We start from the raw sequence: 17,880 nt of genomic DNA on the forward strand, positions 1-17,880 counted from the left end.
CTCCCAACAGAGCGACAAAGCGGTGTAGCATCCTCCGCCAACAAGCGCATCTCTGTCTTTTGCGTTCCCGCCTCCAACATCCTCTATCCTCCAGCTCCCATTCTCCAGCTCCCATTCTCCAGTTCCCGCCAGCATGCCCACGGGCGCGGGGGCGTCATGTCCGGCACGTGCGGCGTGAAGCGCCACGCGTCATCGGCGATTGGCGGCAGCGGCAGGATGCACGGCACGACGTCGACAGACTTGAGCCAGTACGCCGCGCGCGACTTGCGGTCGTACTCTACGGCCATCGTGTGCAGCGGCGGTTTGGCCAGCAGCAGCTCCGGCGGCACGTGCACGTCCAGCACGCACACACAGTCGCCGCTGGGCACGGCACACGCGAGCAGTGTCGAGCCATTGACGACGACGCGCGCGCGCGCGTGTCGGGCCCGTCGAGCAGGGGTGGGGCCGACGGCGGGAAGGCGGGTGGATCGCGCGGCGCGGTCTTGGAGACGTGGACGAGGCGCAGAGGCATGCGCTCCATGGGGAATGGACCCGCGGCCTCGAGGAAGAAGTGCATGGTGACGACGGGGACGGTGACGGAGACGGCGACGTCCTTGTGGCGGCCCAAGACGTAGGCGGCGACGGAGTCCTCGGCAACGTCGCGCTCGACGCCGCCGCGGGCGTGGACCTCGGTGAAGCCCTTGCGGAAGTGCACAGGGACGCCCGGGACGAAGGCGCCGGTGGCGAGCCACCAGCGGGACACGAGGGAGGCGGCGAGCGAAGAGAGGGTGGCGGCGGAAAGCGCGTGCTGGGCTGGGGCGATGCCGAGATGACGGCGCGCGAGCGAGGCCCACATGTCAGGGGGTGGTGCACAACTGGGAGAAGAGGGTGGTTTGGGCGGGGGGTCATGCGGTCGAGAATGTCAAGGAGGACATCGTGCGGAAGGTGAGGGAGCGCCTGCTATTACTTCCTTGGCGGAGAAGCAACAGCAGCAGCGCAGATGAGGGCGGCATGCCTGCTCAGGGGTATCCCGGTCGGTTTCGCGTCTCGTCTGCAGAGCCCTTCGATGCCATTGAGTAGGAGCAAAATTACTGCTCATCAGTCAGGGGAGGAATTTGTGCACACGAGTTTCAGGCGTGAAATGGGAGCACATTTCTAGATTTTGAGAAATGTGTCAAAAAAATGTGTACTGCACAAAAATAGTTTCAGGAAGCGCCCATTTACTGCGTGAAGATATGCGAAGATCAGAAGGCGTGCTTTGGATTTCCCTATTCGGGTTAGCGGCATAGCAGAGTCCCAGAAAACTGCCTATATCCAACTAGGCCTCATGTGGATAGTAGCGGAACTCAACAACATTTTCCTCCGGGTCCTTCACATAAATACTAACTCCATCTCCCCTGGCGCCCGAGCGCTCTTTCGGCTCTCCCATCGTGTCAACTTTCTTCTCCTTAAGCCTCACCCTGAGCTCATCCCAGTCGCTCTTTGAAACGGCGAAGCAGAAATGGTTGCTCTGGCGAAGCCCCTTCGGCGGGTTGGGGTCATCCTTAGAGGTGGCGAAGAAGTCGAGAATGGTTTTGGCACTTGTACGGACACTGGGGAACGGAAATGTGCCAGCTTTGAATTCCTCGACCTTGAGCGGTTCGAAATTGAATACGGATACGTAAAAATCTAGGAGGTCAAGCGGGTCGCTCTTGCAATCAAGAGCGATGTGGTCGAGGTCGGCATTCATGTATGACATGGCGGAAGGTTGGCTTGTGATAGATTCCTGCGAGGCTAGCGAGAACGAGATGGTTGGACGGGACTGGCAAGCGGAGTAAAGTGTTTTCACTGAACGGGTCGAGAAACAACGGTTGTTTGGGAGATTATGAAGAAAGGTTGTAGGTTGATGAGTGATGACGCCTAGGCGGAGAGCGGGAACGATGAAGGCCATGTATTTATAGTGTTGGAAGTGCGTGAACATGCCTTTCCTTAGAGCGATACGACTATGCGCTGTCTTTTATATCTAGCTAAAAGGAGGACAAACTTGATGTTGTGCTTAGCAGTTCGTTCCCTTGGGCTGCTGGTCGCTTTCTGAGTTGATAGACGCACCACCAGATGAATCAGAGGCAAGGCTGTGCAACTTACATGCGGTGCTCAGATCGGATGGAGACATCCGAAAGGCTGTGATTGGCGACTCAACAGGTGTATCGAAATAACGCTTCGCAAAATTTATCTCGCCCAACTCTTCGGGAAAGATCGGCTCATCGGCTCGATCTCCCCTGCGCGACCTCCATCCCACCCAACCTCCATCCCGACGATGTCCCCGATGACAATGCCTGCCGTCACTTTCGCTCTTCCTCCCCCAGCCCGTCTCTTTCGCGGAAGCTTCAGCACCACTACCAGGCACCGTCACTATGCCTACCGCCCCACGCGTCTTCCCGTTACTCGAGGCGCACGCATGTGCAGCGTCCCCCCAGACTTGTCCGACGAGGTCCCCCCGCCTTTGGCAACACCGGCGCCTTCTGGCCCTTTGTCCGGGTTGATCGCATGGGGGAAGCGCGTTTCTGCGAAAAGAGCGGGGCAGAAGGCGGCCGCCCTGCGCAATTATGGCCTTGCTGCTTTTCTTTCGTACGGTTTTTTTGACGCCTTGACATACTCACTCTCCTTTTTGCTCGCCCTACGCGCATATCTGGCGACTGGAAAGGTGCTTACAATGAGCACACTGCCGCAAGTACGTTAATGAAGCAGTCTCATTTGTTGCCGACATCCCTGTCGTTAGTTTGAGTGCCAACTTGTCTAAACAAAGCCCTACCCCACTGGCCTCTTTATTCTCTACAAAGGTTCTCGCCCTCATGTGGGGAATTAATAATCTTTCAAGGCCTTTTCGTATCGCAGGGGCCCTCGCCCTAGCGCCACTAGTCGATCGCCGCGTTGTCAAGCCATGCGGCCGCTTCCTTCGCCGCCTCCGCGAAGGCGACTCTGCAACTTAGCGTCAAGCATCGAAGCCTCCCATCGTTAAATTACAGCACCGTGTACCCTTCCCTTGAAGGGTACTGGTCTGCAGACTTTTCGTACATTTTGTTTCTGAACATTTCATCGCTTCTATAACTACGTCATTTTTTCATCTCATGCACCGTTCCGACTTTTGGAGAGACTCAGAGTTCTTTTCTGGAGCATTGGAGCTCAGAATTTTCCCTGTTGTTAAGTACCTATTGCTTGGCACCAGGACAATGGCTGGACATCCGCCGCCCTCCCGCTGCGATACTGGCTCCTGAATTTACAGGACATTTTCCCTTTGCCTTCCCCCACTCACGCCGGCAGCGCCGCAGCAAATGCAAGCACCATCTCCTCTTCTGTTAGTGCAAGGCATGTCTTATGTCTTAATTTTTAACCGTTATGATGTCTTGACCTCCACTATTCTATCGTTCAGATGTGTCTCCTCTGCTTACGTTGTGAATTCCTTTGGATGTACTGTGATTGAGACTTGTCCGTGTCTCGCTGTTCTCACCGTTCCAGACTCCCTAAATCTGGGAACAGAGCCTCTGTGCTGCCCTTTGAAGCTGAAACCCCATCGTTTCTTGCGTTGTGGTTCGCAAGTCTTTTGTGCCTCTCGTCAACTACTTGCGCCCTATTCTTTGAAGAAGGGGCTGATCGTGTATCACGAAATCTTGACAAAGCTAGGCGGTTAAAGCAACCACTTCCCTATTGGGAAATGGCTGGTCCCTCAACTGGACCAGGCCCACTTGATATCGAGAGCAGAGGGGAGTTTGAGGCAGAGGGAACATTGTACGAAACAGATGGGAAGCGCGTCAATGGCGTCCGTTCAATTTGGCAACACAAAGTAAGTGCTGATATCGTCCTCAACCGTTTAAGCACCGACGCCGCAAGAGGATTGACCTTGGCAGACGCCGAAAAGCGCTTGGCAAAGTACGGACCAAACAGGCTCAGCCCGCCGTTGCAGAAGCCCTGGTGGAGAAAAGTGATTCCTCACTTTACAGATATGTTCTCATTGATGTTACTATTCGCAAGCTTTCTATGTGTGCTTGCCTTTTTGTCGGAGTCAGATGAGCCCATGCATCTCTACTTGGGAGTCTTTCTATTTGTTGTCGTCGTCACAACGTCTCTATTTTCATATGCTCAACAGTTCAAATCGGACAAGACCCTACGCGAGTTCCAACACCTTTTGCCGGCGAAGGCAGTCGTGCGACGCGATGGTGGGTCTACATTTGAAATAGACGCGGCTCAACTTGTTGTTGGGGATATTGTAAAGATCAAGATTGGTGACAAACTCCCAGCAGATATCAGGGTTTTGTACAGCAACAGGTTTACCGTTGACAACTCTTCGTTGACAGGGGAAAGTGAACCCTTGGAATTAGTACCCGAGATGACTTCCACAGATCCTCTGGAGACATCGAATCTGGCCTTCTTCGGCTGCCTAGCACTTGATGGATCATGCACTGGGGTCGTGATCGCAACTGGAGATAGAACAGTTTTCGGAGAAATTGCCGCACTCACGTCAGCTACGGACGGTAAACAAAGAAAGACCACTCTGCAACGTGATATCCACCATTTCGTCGTCTTGGTCTCCGCATTCGCCTTTGCTGTCGGTGCGCTGTTCTTTACGACTGGTCTTATCACGGGCACACGCTTCATTCACAATTTCGTCTACAGCATAGGCATTATAGTCAGTAATATCCCTGAAGGTTTGCTCGCAACCGTCACCGTCTCCTTAACGGCCTCAGCTTACAGAATGTCAAGAAAAAACGTGCTGGTGAAACGGCTAGACGCAGTGGAATCTCTTGGGTCGACCACAGTGATCTGCTCAGACAAAACGGGGACTCTTACACAAAACACAATGTATGTGTCTCATGTAGCACATGGAGGACGGATCGAAACGATCGATGCCAATTGGACATATACACGACCTGCCGATAGGCAAGATGGGGAAGTGAGGACAGTCGCTCAAGAGAGCATTTCTGCGCTAATCTATTGCGCGAGCGTCTGTTCAACAGCGGTTTTCGAAGAGGCCGATATAATGCGATATCCTGAGAAAGACATCATGGATCGTGTCGTTGTCGGGAACCCCTCAGAGGCAGGTATCTTACGCTTTACAGAACGTATTCATTCCACGCAGGATTTCCGTCGAAGAAATGATTTACTAGCAACAATTCCCTTCAACTCAAAAAGAAAGTACATGATAACATGTCATCGATGCCAAGACTCGGAGCATCTCCTAAGAGTCGTGATGAAAGGTGCCCCTGAAAAGATTTTATCGAGCTGCTCAGAATTTATTTCAAAGGAAGGTGTGAGAAGTCTGAGCGAAAGAGATTTTGCTTTACTTGACAAGCAGGTGACTTATCTCGCAGGAAGAGGGGAGCGCGTTCTAGGATACGCGGAGAAGCGACTATCTCCGCAACTTTCGGCTCGCATCATGAACGGTGACGGCTCAAATCCCTCCATTGACGAAATTCCGACGACAGGACTCTGCCTCGTCGGGTTTGTATCTTTACTTGATCCTCCTCGAGCTAATGTGCCAGAAGCGGTACAAAAATGCAAAGAAGCCGGTATCCGAGTCATCATGGTGACTGGAGATCACCCAGAGACTGCCCGATCAATTGCTCAGCAGGTGGGAATAATCACTAAGTCTGTTGATGGAGAAGATGAGGCAATTTGTGAAGGTACGATTGATAGTGCCGCAATCATTAGCGGTGTTGAACTCAGGGATGCCGACCAGGAGAGATGGAAAGAAATCCTCTCGCGCCAAGAAATTGTGTTTGCCCGTACGTCTCCGCAGCAAAAATTACAGATTGTTGAACAGCTCCAACTGCTCAACGAGGTTGTAACAGTCACGGGAGATGGTTGCAATGACGCGCCTGCACTAAGACAAGCAAACACAGGAATCGCAATGGGAATATCAGGCTCTGATGTATCAAGAGAAGCCGCGAACATCATACTACTCGATGACAATTTCTGTTCCATCGTAGACGGCGTGGAAGAAGGCCGTCTCATTTTCGACAATCTGAAGAAGAGCATTGCGTACACGCTCACCAGCAACGTGCCACAACTTGTTCCTTTCTTAGTCTTTATAATATTGCAAATACCCCTACCATTGACGACTGTCTTGATACTTTGCATTGACCTTGGCACCGATATATTTCCGGCCATTGCTCTCGCGTACGAGCGACCGGAGAGCGACACTATGAAACGTCCGCCCCGAAATGCGAAGTCGGATTATCTCATGAATGCGCGTCTGGTTTCTTATTCTACACTGCAAATTGGTGTGATGCAATCATTCGCTGGATTCTTGGCGTACTTTATTATAATGAACGACTATGGTTTAGGCCCTCGAGGTCTTCTGAATTTGAGTGCAGGTGCCCACTTTGGATCAGAACGTATTGGCAATCAGAGATGGTTGTATGCAACACAGGAGAAACCGTCTGGAGCTGCCTTCAACGCAAATTGGTTCACGCGAGATGATTTGAACTTCGTGAAGTACTTCGCGGCAAAACAACCTGGATTTCTCCGACAAGCAGAGGATCGCTTTGAGCTGCTACCCGCTTCTTCAACCTCGAAGAACCAAGAGAGCTCTGACGGCAAACGCGCGGATCCGAAAATGTTTCAAAACATGGTCAAGGTAATAGGGTTTGAGACAAACCGGCCCCCGTGCCACGCATTCTCATGCAAGTTGGATGGAAAGAAGGGAAACTCAGAAAACGACATCGCATGTTTTGACCCCAAATTAAACACGGGCCTCATCTCCCTACATGGGTTGAAAGCGGGAAAAAAGAATGTCAATGTCAACGAGGGCACCGGCCCCACGAAGGGATGTTTCAGCCTCTGGACTCCTCGGCGAGAGCGTGAAGTTCTCTGTCGTGCCCAGACAGGTTTCTTTGCAGCTATCGTTATTGCCCAGGTGTTTACTGTTTTTGCATGCCGGACCAGAATATTGAGTGTCTTCCAGAACGGCTTGAAGAATTCTGTGCTGATGTTTTCCATACTCGTCGAACTCGCTGTATCTATCGTTCTTGTGTACCTGCCAATGCTCAGGCGAGGATTCGATGTCCGGCCATTGAAGCTTGTCCACTGGCTGCCTGGGATACCATTCGGGATATTCATACTTGCCTATGACGAATGCAGAAAGTGGCTCATAAGAAGACACATCGAAAACGAAAGCGGACTTGTTGTACCGCGAAGTGGTAGAGTCGATCGCATTGCAAAGTGGGTGAACGATTATACGCTATGGTAACACTTACTCTAGCAACTAACACTTGTCTATCAAGATTAGGGAATGATGAAAGAGTTTATGAAGGAAAATCGTATTCACAATATAAATGCCGATTTACAAACATATCACACGATTGTCTTTCGCGGTTTTTGCGTGCGAACGCCAGTGTTAGCAATTCGAGATGATTACGGGATGGACCTTGTAATTTGCCTGTGTTTCACGAGTTGCATACCGCAAGGATGATCAAGATTTTGTACATCACACGAAACGCAATTACGGATTGGCCAGTAGGCCAAAATCGGATGCAATCACATATCTTTGCTCACCCTGATCATAAGAAGTTGTTCGCCTTTCACTCTTGGTCTTCGCGTGCGCTTGAATTCAAAGTCGACCTTCACTCTTGGGAGGTGTGAGGTTTTCGTTTACAAAGCATAAGTCTTACTGTGAGACGCGTAGAGCTTTTTCTTCTGTGTATTGCAGGTTTAAATGTCGTCTCAATTGCACTTTCTTGCAAGGGGCAAGCGGTCTCGCCTTGGTCTATAGACGACATGTCGTGCTTATGCGGTGCAACGAAGGCCATTATCTTCAGTCTCAGATTTCTTAGTTCCTTACCTTACTTATCTGTTCATGAATAGCATCTGCAAAGACAGTAGAGAATAGGAAAAGAGGTTAGTAGCAAACTGAATTGACAACAATGGAAGCAATTCATTAAACAAGTTGCCTTGCCCATCCTTCATACACAGTATCAATCAAAAAAAGGATTTCTATGCAAACAAACAAGCCCTCGAAGTGTGCTCAGGAACGCTCAGCACCTGCATGGGTGATGAGCTTGGACGCCTCATACTTCTTAAGCCCTGCCATCTTCGTTGCCTTGCAGTCCATGAGCAGTCGGTCCTTTCCGGGCTTCCCTTTTTCTCCAAATGTAAAGACGACACCAATAGTCAGTAAAAACGAGATCGCCTTGAGAGTGCTTCGCGGCAGGAATTCCAATTTCAGGGAGTTGAAATCCTTGAGAAGCCCACTTTCACCAGCCTTCGACCTTATGATCTCTGCAAGGTCGGCACCGGAAAACTCACTAGGATCCTGAATGTCAGCCCACCCCAGCTGATTATGAACGTAGGTAATCGGGAGTTTTGTTGGACCGTAAGCTGAAATCATCGTGGAGATTGCTCTCCATCTTACTCGATTGTGAAAGTGATCGAGGAGGTAATGAATCATGGTTTTTCGGGGAGGAGTTGTACTCAGTTTGAAGTAACTCTGGTAATTGCCTGACAACACGGCCTGTCGAATGCTGAGTGCAAATCGTGTGGCCGTCCTGGTCCTCTCAGCCTTGGAAAACTGTGCCAGAATTTTGCTCTGCTCCCACTCCCTCGCGTCCACGAGCAAGTTGTAGAGTATTCTGTACGATGAGAACTCGTCCTGGATGTGTTGGGCACGGGAAACTTTTTTGTACAGTTCCTGCAATTGGGCGACGCAGGTATTGAACTCGCCAAGGTCACTCTTCTCCAGTGCAATTCTCGCATGGGTCTCGTACGCCTCAAGAACTTCTGTGCTTTCGACGTGCTGGACTTTGTAGTCTTGTCGTACGCTTTTCAACTGTCTGCAAACCCAATCGTAGTCTCGTTCGGCTTCCCCCCACAACGTTTTGATGTGAGCTACGGCGCGTTTGAGGACGTGGGGCGGACGTACCGCGGAGGGCTTTGGAGCAGAAGTCAAACGCAGGAAATCCTTTTCGATTTCCTCACACGTTCCAACAACAGCTTCGTAGGCGTATTCACCGTATCCATTTGTATCCTGGGGTGAAGACGTGCCATTCACGTGCGTATGAGACTTGAAATCTCTGTTATACAGAATAGCAACTTTTGAAACATCAGCTACCTGGAGACAAACCTTGGCAATGGACTTCGCATACTTCGACGCAGGTCGGAAGTTGGCATCGTGAGTTGCGGGTATCATATCACCATGTTCAATGGGTTGCGGAGGCTGGCGAGGGGGATACTGAGGTATTGGTTTTGGCACGGGCGCGAGAGCAGCGAAACGGGACTTTCCCTGTTTTTGCTTTCCGTTTGCCCCCTTGTCAGACTTGAGTCGCTTCTTACTCCTATTCGAATCTTGGTTGTTGGCCCAGTAGCGGCCTGTGTTGTTTGGGGTAATTTCTTGAAAGCGGTTGCGCTTTTCTGTTTGGTTCGGGGTCTGTTCAAAGTCAGGAGCAAAAGAATGGTTTCGCGCATCGTGGTGATGGAAAGGAGGTTGCTGGTGTTCGCTGTCGTACCGTTGAGAGGAAGGGTCAGGCTGTGGGCCGGTGGGAAAGGGCGGTGCAGTCGCGTCTCGGTTATACTCGAGTGGAAAAGGGGCTGATGGAAGGTTGTGCGGAGGAAAATGATGTGCAGAGTCGTAGCGGTCATGTGGGGCGGCGGGTAGCGCTCTGAAACGGGAATGAACTTGCGGATTTACAGAAGGTGGTGGAAGCGGCGGGTGGTGGTGAGGTGGATGGCCCTCCGCGGGAGGCGGATAGCCGTTGTACTGACCATGCGGGCCTGGTGGACCAGGCTGGTATGGTGGGGGATAGCCCTTGGTGGCGTCGGCGTAGCTTGCGGGCGGGACATGGCGGTTGAAGGGAGCAGCGGGCGGGGCTATGGGGCGTGTTGGCGGAGGCGGCTGGAACGCAGGTGGATACGGGTGGGAGTGGAGGGCGGGGTTGTGGGTGTTTGGATGGCGAAAAGCGGGAATACCATTTTGCGTGGGTGGCGGCGGGTAAGGCAAATGGGGAGGGTAGATGGGCGGCGGCGGCGGCGGAGGCGGCGGTGGGCCGGCTCCGTGGCGCTTGTATTGTTCAACTTCTTCCGGTGTGGCCATGCCGGAGGCAATGCGCATATGAAAATCCATGGCGTCGACCCAGAGATGTTGGGACGGGTCTGCGATGTTCCGAACGAAGGGGCGGCCATTCATTTCCCATTTCTGCCAGAGCCACTTTGTCTCGCTGGTTTCTCGGTTGGTGAGGAAGAGACGGCCGGAGGTGTGGCGGTTCTCCTCCCATTCGCCGGGGGTGTCCGGAAGACGTACCATGCCGAAGGGGCAGTAGGATTGATGGGCGGGATGATGGAGAAAACAGCGGGGGGGCACATGGGCAGTCGTGACGGGCTGAGTTGTGGGGAGGGGGGAGGGGGTATGTGTTGGTGCAGGTAGAGCAGATTTATTAATGGTAATGGTGTGGCCGCGAAACTGCGAAAGTAAAGCGCGGTTTAATTAGTCGCGCACTTTCTGCCTTTTACACATCAGAGCATTATCCGTCTTGAGGGATGTATGCATTGCTTACATTCAGGCTCTTTTAAAAATAAGACTGCTTTCTCGCGGACAGAGCTGATACTGTTTTCTTTACCGCAGTTGCAGAAAATTATATCTCAGAGAAAGTTCTCAGGGACCAATAGATCGTTTTCTCACATTTCCACTAACTCCCCGTCTGCTTCACAGCATCTTCAAAAATGTGCAGCCAACCAGGATGATCGCAACTGCGAAAACCTCAAGGGACCCTCCGGGTCCCTCTCTACTGCTGTGGTATCACTTATCAGTAGTACGCAAAGGCGTTCTACTGATAAAGTGATACCACTGCTGCAGGAGGCGCTAACGCTACGTGCAGGTGAACATGTCACCACTCCGCCCTAGTTGTCTCTCATATTTCTATCGCCATGAAACACCACAGCACTAAACGATATGCGGGGGCAATATTGCCTAGATCCGAATCATGAGCGGCAATTGAAACCGCACATAACAAAGAGGTATACTACACCTATAAGCCTTTACACAACTTGTTGACCGTCGTCACGCGGGACACCTCATCGCCTGTCAGCAATAACATAAACCGTTTGCCTCATGAGTCTCCGGCGAAGAAAGATACAGTAGTCGCAATGAAACTCTTGCGCCACCCGTCGTAATTATAAACTTCTCGCATTCGCTTTAAAAAAAAAACCACCTGTGTCTTTACACCACCTTTTATCACCATAACCTCTCCACTTATGACTGTTGTCAAAAGCACATCACTCTTCTGCAATTTCATGTCAAGCAGCCCCATGTCATCCCAGCTGCCCACAAGAATATAAATCTGTCTCCTTCCCCACCGACATCCGCAGCCCCCTTCCTTCAACTTGCCCCAATCGCAATATGGCTAACCTCTTCATGCGCAACTCCCTCCGTAATAATGCCCCACCGTCTACCGAAACCCCAAAGTTGGCTGAATCCACACTCAGCCTGGTAGTATCCTCGCTACCAACTTTCAAAGCAAATTCAAAAGAGATTGCCATAGAGATGTATCGACGGATTTTCCATGTCGCTCCGTCTCTGAAGTCGCTCTTCTCGCTTGACTTCCTCTCCGTTCGTTCTAAATCCTCCTCCTGCCCGATGTCTCATCACAAGCTTGACATCGAAATCAGCGCTCAGGCACAAATTCTCGCAGACTCAATACTTAGCTTTTGTGCAAATGTGAACAACATGGAAGCCTTCAATCCCGTATTGACGCGCATTTGTTCAAAGCACGTTAGTCGCTCGGTCCAGGCAGAGCACTACGTGGTCGTTGCGAAATGCTTTTCAGAAGCTGTCCAGCAAGTTATTGGAGACAAGATATCCGAAGAAGAACGCGGGGCTTGGGATAAAGCAGTGTTATTTCTAGCTGATAAGCTCATAAAACGAGAAAAAGAAATTTATGAGCGACTCGAAACTTCCGCGGGCGCATGGAAGGTATGTTTGCGACACTCTGTCGATTTTACTCGTTTTCTGTTCAAATGCTTGCCAGTCCTAGAATCCCATCATTGACGCAAAGAGTACGTATTCCATCCTTGAATGACGCAGGGGTTCCGTTCATTTCAAGTTTCCAAAATCAACCCCGTACAGAATACCTCAGGCATCTCGGTTGTCCTCACGCCAAAAGACCATGAAAAGGTGGCTGAATTCGTAAGCGGGCAGTATGTCTGTCTTCGCGCGCAGACCCCAGAATATGGCCCGGTACATCGAAACATACCTCTCTGTCCAATCACGGAATCAAGTCTGTCTTCAGAGTCGCCGCTCTCTTCCTACGAGGTCCAACTCACAATTCCCGCAAAGAAGAACGACGTAGATTGCCTCGTCAACACTGATGCCGTGGTGTTCCAACACATGAAGGGCGGTGGGGAGATCCAGATCAGTGCGCCGGTGGGAGGCTTCGTGCAGCATGCCAAGTTCGCTAAGAGCAGGGCTACTGGCGGTTCCTATCTTCGAGCTGGGTTGGCTGGAAAGTCAGCCCTACGAGATGTGTCTAGAGTAGTTGCTTTGCAAGGAGCTCGGAGTCCATTGGCAGTGGCCGTTCAGGGGAATCTGGAGGATGGCATTTCCAATCCAAGGATAAGGCGTGCGGGAAAGCCTTCCGAGATGAGACCCTCGCCTTTGCATAGGTTTCAAGAATGAACATGCTTGTTTTTACGTCGAATCCTCTATGGAGCTGTGACGGTCTTCATCTGGAAACCCTTATGGTATCGCAACAATAATTTAGCTTCGATATCTGTGAATAACCACTACGTTACGTATACGTAAGATAGAAGGGGTCTTGACGTTTAAAATGAAAGGACGGGCTAGAAAAGAGGTGCCTTACCCTCGGTATGTTCTCTGAATAATCTCCTACGCGAAACACCCCTCAGTCTTGCCACGTCTATTCGTGGAGCATCACTGGCCCCGGTAGAAGTAAAAAAGTCTTCAGACGGATGAACGGGAGGACCGCCAGTTCTCGATGTGTGCCCAGAAAACATTGGTTTCTAAAAGAGTTGTCATTTACTGTAGCAGTTTCGAAGAGGGACTTCCTATCGTGGTGCACGACGGTGAATCCGCAGAGAGGACGATGACTACTGTAGAGAGCTATGTATGAAGTATGGAGTTACCGTAGACATCTTATCTTTCCATACACGTGCGCCATTTTTCCTGTCTGGCCCAGCTCTTGGGTAGTCTATGTATCGGAGACAGTGAATCTGTGTCGAAAAGTGCCCTTCAAAACTATTCTCTCAGCGACTGCAAACTGCAAAAAAATCCAAAACTGCTACGTCTCACTCTGTCTATTGTGGATCGTTGCTTCCCCCTACGTGCTCCAACATTCACGAAATCAATACTGTTTTGGAATCCCGCGATTCAAGCATTCGGAACTTCGAAAGTCAGAAACTTGGAGGCGCTCTCAGGACTAATCAGTGATTGAGAAGAACGAACCGTACAGGCACAAGTCTGCGCTGCAGACGTAGTAGAAACGTCTCTTCTGGCAACCGCACTCAGTCTATTTTTGAATCTATGGGCTTCTGTGTGCTTTTCGTTCAACTCTGCATTGCTTTTGCGTCGACAAAAAACTGCTTTTCTGCAGGAATCCCCCGATTTTCGTACATCGGGGACTCAACACCTGGGATTGTGGGCTCACAGAAAGAAACATTGGCCTCTATCACAACCAATTATTGGACTTTGGAGAATGTAACTCGACTCGCAGAAGCCACAGATGAAGCAAACATTGCTTATTTCATCCAAGTTTCTTCATCAACGCTACCACTAACGGAGCGATTGCTTTCTAGGGTGCACCACCCCGAAAACTTTTACGCGCTGCACTTTGATAAAAAGATACCAGCATACAGAGTCGTGAAAGTCGTTTCATCCATAAAGGCCAACCCTGCGTATGGAAATGTACATGTCATGGAGCGAGACTCGGTGACATATCGCGGAATCACAATGGTTTTGAATAATTTGGCAGCGATAACGGACCTACTCAAACTCGGACATTGGGACTACTTTATCAACCTTTCTGGCTCGGACTATCCCCTCGTTTCTCCTGTCGTGCAGAGGAAGATCCTTGCGATGCCACATGTGCGTGAACGAGCAAGCAATTTCTTTATTGTTTCGCCACAAGACCAATGGGAGGATAGTAAGAGATATCGCTTTGAGAAGATCGCTGTGGATACTGCTCTTGGTATGTCAACCAGCGAAGAGGACTCGAATCTCGTGGTTTTGAAAGAGAATACTCCGTTGTTCTCGAGATTGAAATATGAATATGTGAAGGGTGAAGGGTGGCTCATCCTGACACGTGAAGCATGTAGATACATGATTGAAAGCCATTATGCTCGAAAAATGCTGTTGTCTATGGCTTTTTCGCAAGATGCATCCGAACATTACTACGTCTCTTTGTTTCGGAATCACCCGGAATACAACCGCACTATTGTTCCGCATTCTTTGCGAACAGTTTACTGGAAGTTGAATGGTGTTGCATCTGGTCAGCATCCATACGTGATTGATAAACTTGTAGAGGAGGATGGATCGTACGCTCTTTGGAAATGGCTCCTTCGATCTCCTCATTGGTTTGCAAGAAAATTTTCTATTCCGAATAGCAAGATCATGGATAATATTGATAACCATATGAATGGGCTAGGGCCTAAGGTTAACAAAACATCTGTTCGTGAATGCCTCGATCGCGTTGAACACCACTTGCATTGGCTTTATTCCGTTTTACCACAACAACAGCAAGATATCATCGCGGACAAGTCAGATGACGCCTGGCCTTCTTAAAAAAACGTAAAGGCAAGGAACGACTTTTGCAGATGTGAAGTAGCATAGAGTAAAACAACTCTGGTCAGCCCCTTTTTTCGATTTTAGCAAACAACCTAAGTAAACCGACAGTGAGCTATCGGATGGCTTTACTTAACAGTCATGTTTTACGAAATGACCGTGACATTCACATGATGAGAACGTCTCAGAACGTAAGTTTTTGGATATAGCTCAGTCGGAAGCATCTTGATTCTATAAAATACTTTTTGTGTTGGCGTTACCCGCGAAAATAGCAAGGTGCAGCTCTCTGTTTACTCTAGTTATTTTTCGTCCATTTTCTATAACCGTACAAATTGAGCTTGTCCAAAATCAGGCCTTTCGCTGAAAAACCCTTGTCACCTTCTTAAAGGTAGAAGATGAAGGTGGAAGCTCGGTAGGAACGAAATTGCCTCCGGCAAGCTGTACCAGCTCTTGGTCGGGGGAAGAAAGATCATTAACAGGTTTTACCGGGCGATCCAAGTTTGTGTTGCCGCGCCTTGCCTGTTCAGCAACAGAGGAAGGAGACACCTCGAACCAGCTGGACTTGGAGCCTGGGACCCCTGCCTCCACGTCTGCAGACATTGCCGTTCCACTTCGTAAAGACCTCAAAACCGTAGCCAGTGGGCTTCTAAGGCGGTCCCGAATCGATAGAGGGGCCTCTTCATCATCAGCTCCATCTCCCCCTGTGTTGGAACCCTTCACCAAACTTGTCAATCTCATGGCAAGAGGCTGAGCTTTTCGAGGAGTTCTCTTTGATCCTTCGGAATCGACTTTGGAGCGCTGATTCTTAGGACTCTCCCATCTGGGTTTGTGCTTCCGCGATGGAGTTGCTGGGTCTGGGAGCTCCGTATCGACTACTTTCATTGCCTTCGGACTCTTTGGCTTCTCTTTCCCGTTGCCTCGAGGTGTAGATGCATGTGCTGTCTCTGGTGAAGGGCCCTGGCCGTTATCAAGGATTCCTAGGTTGTGTGGATCTGCACTCTTTTTGTGAGACGCTGGACCAGGCGAACGTGGCGACTGAGGAGATGATTTCTTCTGTTGTTTGTTGATGTCGGCAGCTTCTTCAGATAGAACCGCACCGTCGACGCGATGTTCTTGTTGTGCCGCGGAGCTGTTGATTGGATGAATGAGAGTTTGCTGTGGCTGTGGAGTTGAGACATCGCTCTGAGGAGAACTATCATAAACTATACCTTCCATTTCATCACCCTTTTGATGTTCCGTAGTGACCATATCGGCATCACCGTGAGGTGAATGTACCATCCTAGAACCACCCTCTCGTTCTCCAGCGACATGCTGCTCTCGAACCCTTTCTTTCTCTACCTCTGAGACACAAGCGGTGCCACCCTGTTCCCTCGGACGTTTCTCATGCTTGTCTGAAGCGGCTGAAGCACTCTTTTCTTTCAGATTCCCTTGATAGTTAACTTGAAACCAAAAATGTGTCCTTATTTCTGCTACGCTAGTCCTCTTTTTGGGATCTTTTTCGAGAAGGTGCGTAAGCACATCTTTGGCACCTGGAGAAAAATGACTTGGAAACATCAACTTGCCGTTTAGAATAGATCTAAAGACCGAACTATCATCCTCTCCAGAAAAGGGTAAATATCCTGCGAGAAGCGCATATAAAACCATGCCACATTCCCAAGCATCCAATTTCTCTCCGTCGTAGCCCTCTGCAGGCCTCACAATAATCTCCGGTGCCATATATTTTGGGGTTCCGCACTGCGTGCGAAGTAGCTCCTTTGCTCTAGCAGCAGGACTGAGACTGTCCTTCATCCATGACATGCCGAAGTCTGTGATTTTAATGTTTCCATTGCCATCCACAAGCAAATTTTCTGGCTTCAAATCGCGATGGACAACACCACACTGATGGCAATACACCAGAGCATCGACCATTTGCTGAAAATATCGCCGGGAAGTGGGCTCGTCGATTCGTCGTTTTGACACAATGACATCGTATAGTTCAACTCCACGCACGAGTTCCATGACGAGGTACAGCTTCTTCTCTGTGACAAGCACTGCGTGAATGGCCACAATGTTTGGGTGGCGGAGGTGCTGCATAATTTTGATTTCCCTCTTAATGTTTCTTTCAAAATGAGTTTTTGGCAATGCATCTCTGTCAAACACTTTGACGGCAAACTCTTCTTTAGTTTCCTGGTGAGTTGCCAACCGGACCTCAGCAAATGCTCCCTCGCCGATTTTGTGCTTGATAACATATTTTCCAACCTGATGGAAGGGAGCCATTGCTATCGTTCTCACGCCACCCGTCCTTGAAACAATTTCTCCCGAGGTTTCTCTTCCTCCTCCGTTCTTTTCCGACAAAGTAATGGAAAAAAGTTTTGATCTCTGCGCACAGGGGAGCAGAAGTCAGACGGGGTCTTGGGTTTGAAAGGGAATGAGGGTTGGTATGTGCGCCGTCACTTTTTTGTTTTTATGCAGATGAAAGGGATGACGTTGGTATGCTAAACAGTCCCCACCCCTATCTTTTTAATCAAAAGCATCACACTAGCTCGTATAACGGTGTACAGGGCTATGTAGTGGCAAAGGAATCTGTGAGCTGTCCACAACTCTAGCGATCAGTCTTTTCTCAACGGGAGGGACGAATTCGTATGACAGGTGACAGTAAACCGTGACAAAGTTAGAAAAGTCAATAAAGAAATCGAGGTTGCAAGAGGATGGACGTGGAGTAGTAGGCGACCGAAACTAGTGCTTGAGGAATTTTGCTACGAAAACACAAAAGGAGTCCATGAAGCGTTTACGAAAAACTTGTGTATCGCACGGTCGTGACGAAGGCGGACTAAAAAGAGGCATTGAAAATTACCTCTTGCCTGATCTTTTACACACAGGTCGATTTCGTGTCACCTCGAGTTGCGACAAGAAGGTTCGACCGGCCCCAGCACAACAATCATCCTAGCACGAGGAAACTTCAAGGGCGGCGCGCTCGCCGGCCGTGGGCTAACTCGACGAGGCGGCAGCCATGTAGATCTGCATATACAGTACGCGGCATTTTTCTTCTCTCTACACTACTTGCGGAGCACTTGGCGTGGTGCTCCCGGCCTCGGGCTGTGAGCTGCTTGCGGCGGATGCAGGGGGCGCGGACAGTGGCTCGGTGGGCTCTGCCGCTAGTGAAG

At 50.1% G+C, this 17,880-nt stretch overlaps 7 protein-coding genes; 3 read left to right on the plus strand and 4 right to left on the minus strand.

The window, feature by feature from the left end:
• Positions 1-901: 901 nt before the first annotated feature.
• CHC_T00002701001 (hypothetical protein) lies at positions 902-1,078 on the minus strand. The gene has a single exon (XM_005713799.1). It carries the CDS (start codon positions 1,076-1,078, stop codon positions 902-904), a length of 177 nt encoding a protein of 58 aa, XP_005713856.1.
• A 104-nt stretch (positions 1,079-1,182) lies between these two features.
• CHC_T00002702001 (hypothetical protein) lies at positions 1,183-1,939 on the minus strand. XM_005713800.1 is given in 2 exon segments: positions 1,183-1,297; positions 1,298-1,939. 1 exon segment carries the CDS (start codon positions 1,937-1,939, stop codon positions 1,298-1,300), a length of 642 nt encoding a protein of 213 aa, XP_005713857.1. The 3' UTR covers positions 1,183-1,297.
• Positions 1,940-2,416: 477 nt separating this feature from the next.
• CHC_T00002703001 (hypothetical protein) lies at positions 2,417-7,843 on the plus strand. Its single transcript, XM_005713801.1, has 7 exons — positions 2,417-2,689; positions 2,799-2,931; positions 3,441-3,927; positions 3,988-4,915; positions 4,985-5,601; positions 5,650-7,200; positions 7,759-7,843. The coding sequence occupies exons 1-7, from the start codon at positions 2,417-2,419 to the stop codon at positions 7,841-7,843; spliced, it is 4,074 nt and encodes a 1,357-aa protein (XP_005713858.1).
• Positions 7,844-7,978: 135 nt separating this feature from the next.
• CHC_T00002704001 (hypothetical protein) lies at positions 7,979-10,249 on the minus strand. Its single transcript, XM_005713802.1, has one exon. It carries the CDS (start codon positions 10,247-10,249, stop codon positions 7,979-7,981), a length of 2,271 nt encoding a protein of 756 aa, XP_005713859.1.
• Positions 10,250-11,341: 1,092 nt separating this feature from the next.
• CHC_T00008774001 (Flavohemoglobinprotein Hemoglobin-like protein putative Nitric oxide dioxygenase) lies at positions 11,342-12,616 on the plus strand. Its single transcript, XM_005713803.1, has 2 exons — positions 11,342-11,914; positions 12,026-12,616. Exons 1-2 carry the CDS (start codon positions 11,342-11,344, stop codon positions 12,614-12,616), a joined length of 1,164 nt encoding a protein of 387 aa, XP_005713860.1.
• An 864-nt stretch (positions 12,617-13,480) lies between these two features.
• Positions 13,481-14,737, plus strand: CHC_T00009017001 (Xylosyltransferase, family GT14). The gene has a single exon (XM_005713804.1). The coding sequence runs from the start codon at positions 13,481-13,483 to the stop codon at positions 14,735-14,737; it is 1,257 nt and encodes a 418-aa protein (XP_005713861.1).
• A 348-nt stretch (positions 14,738-15,085) lies between these two features.
• On the minus strand, positions 15,086-16,993 carry CHC_T00009286001 (Serine/threonine protein kinase). Its single transcript, XM_005713805.1, has one exon. It carries the CDS (start codon positions 16,991-16,993, stop codon positions 15,086-15,088), a length of 1,908 nt encoding a protein of 635 aa, XP_005713862.1.
• Between the last annotated feature and the right edge of the window lie 887 nt (positions 16,994-17,880).

This window comes from Chondrus crispus, genomic scaffold (assembly GCF_000350225.1).
Source record: "Chondrus crispus Stackhouse genomic scaffold, scaffold_150, whole genome shotgun sequence".
In the NCBI taxonomy this organism is placed as follows: domain Eukaryota; phylum Rhodophyta; class Florideophyceae; order Gigartinales; family Gigartinaceae; genus Chondrus; species Chondrus crispus.

Coding starts and splice junctions, on each gene's coding strand:
- CHC_T00002704001 (XM_005713802.1), bottom strand. CDS start 10,249: ATGGTACGTCTTCCGGACACCCCCGGCGAATGGGAGGAGAACCGCCAC.
- CHC_T00009286001 (XM_005713805.1), bottom strand. CDS start 16,993: ATGGCTCCCTTCCATCAGGTTGGAAAATATGTTATCAAGCACAAAATC.
- CHC_T00002701001 (XM_005713799.1), bottom strand. CDS start 1,078: ATGAGCAGTAATTTTGCTCCTACTCAATGGCATCGAAGGGCTCTGCAG.
- CHC_T00008774001 (XM_005713803.1), top strand. CDS start 11,342: ATGGCTAACCTCTTCATGCGCAACTCCCTCCGTAATAATGCCCCACCG. Junction 11,915..12,025: donor CTTCCGCGGGCGCATGGAAG/GTATGTTTGCGA, acceptor TGAATGACGCAG/GGGTTCCGTTCATTTCAAGT.
- CHC_T00002702001 (XM_005713800.1), bottom strand. CDS start 1,939: ATGTTCACGCACTTCCAACACTATAAATACATGGCCTTCATCGTTCCC.
- CHC_T00009017001 (XM_005713804.1), top strand. CDS start 13,481: ATGGGCTTCTGTGTGCTTTTCGTTCAACTCTGCATTGCTTTTGCGTCG.
- CHC_T00002703001 (XM_005713801.1), top strand. CDS start 2,417: ATGTGCAGCGTCCCCCCAGACTTGTCCGACGAGGTCCCCCCGCCTTTG. Junction 2,932..3,440: donor CCTTCGCCGCCTCCGCGAAG/GCGACTCTGCAA, acceptor ACTGTGATTGAG/ACTTGTCCGTGTCTCGCTGT. Junction 4,916..4,984: donor AAGATGGGGAAGTGAGGACA/GTCGCTCAAGAG, acceptor GTTTTCGAAGAG/GCCGATATAATGCGATATCC.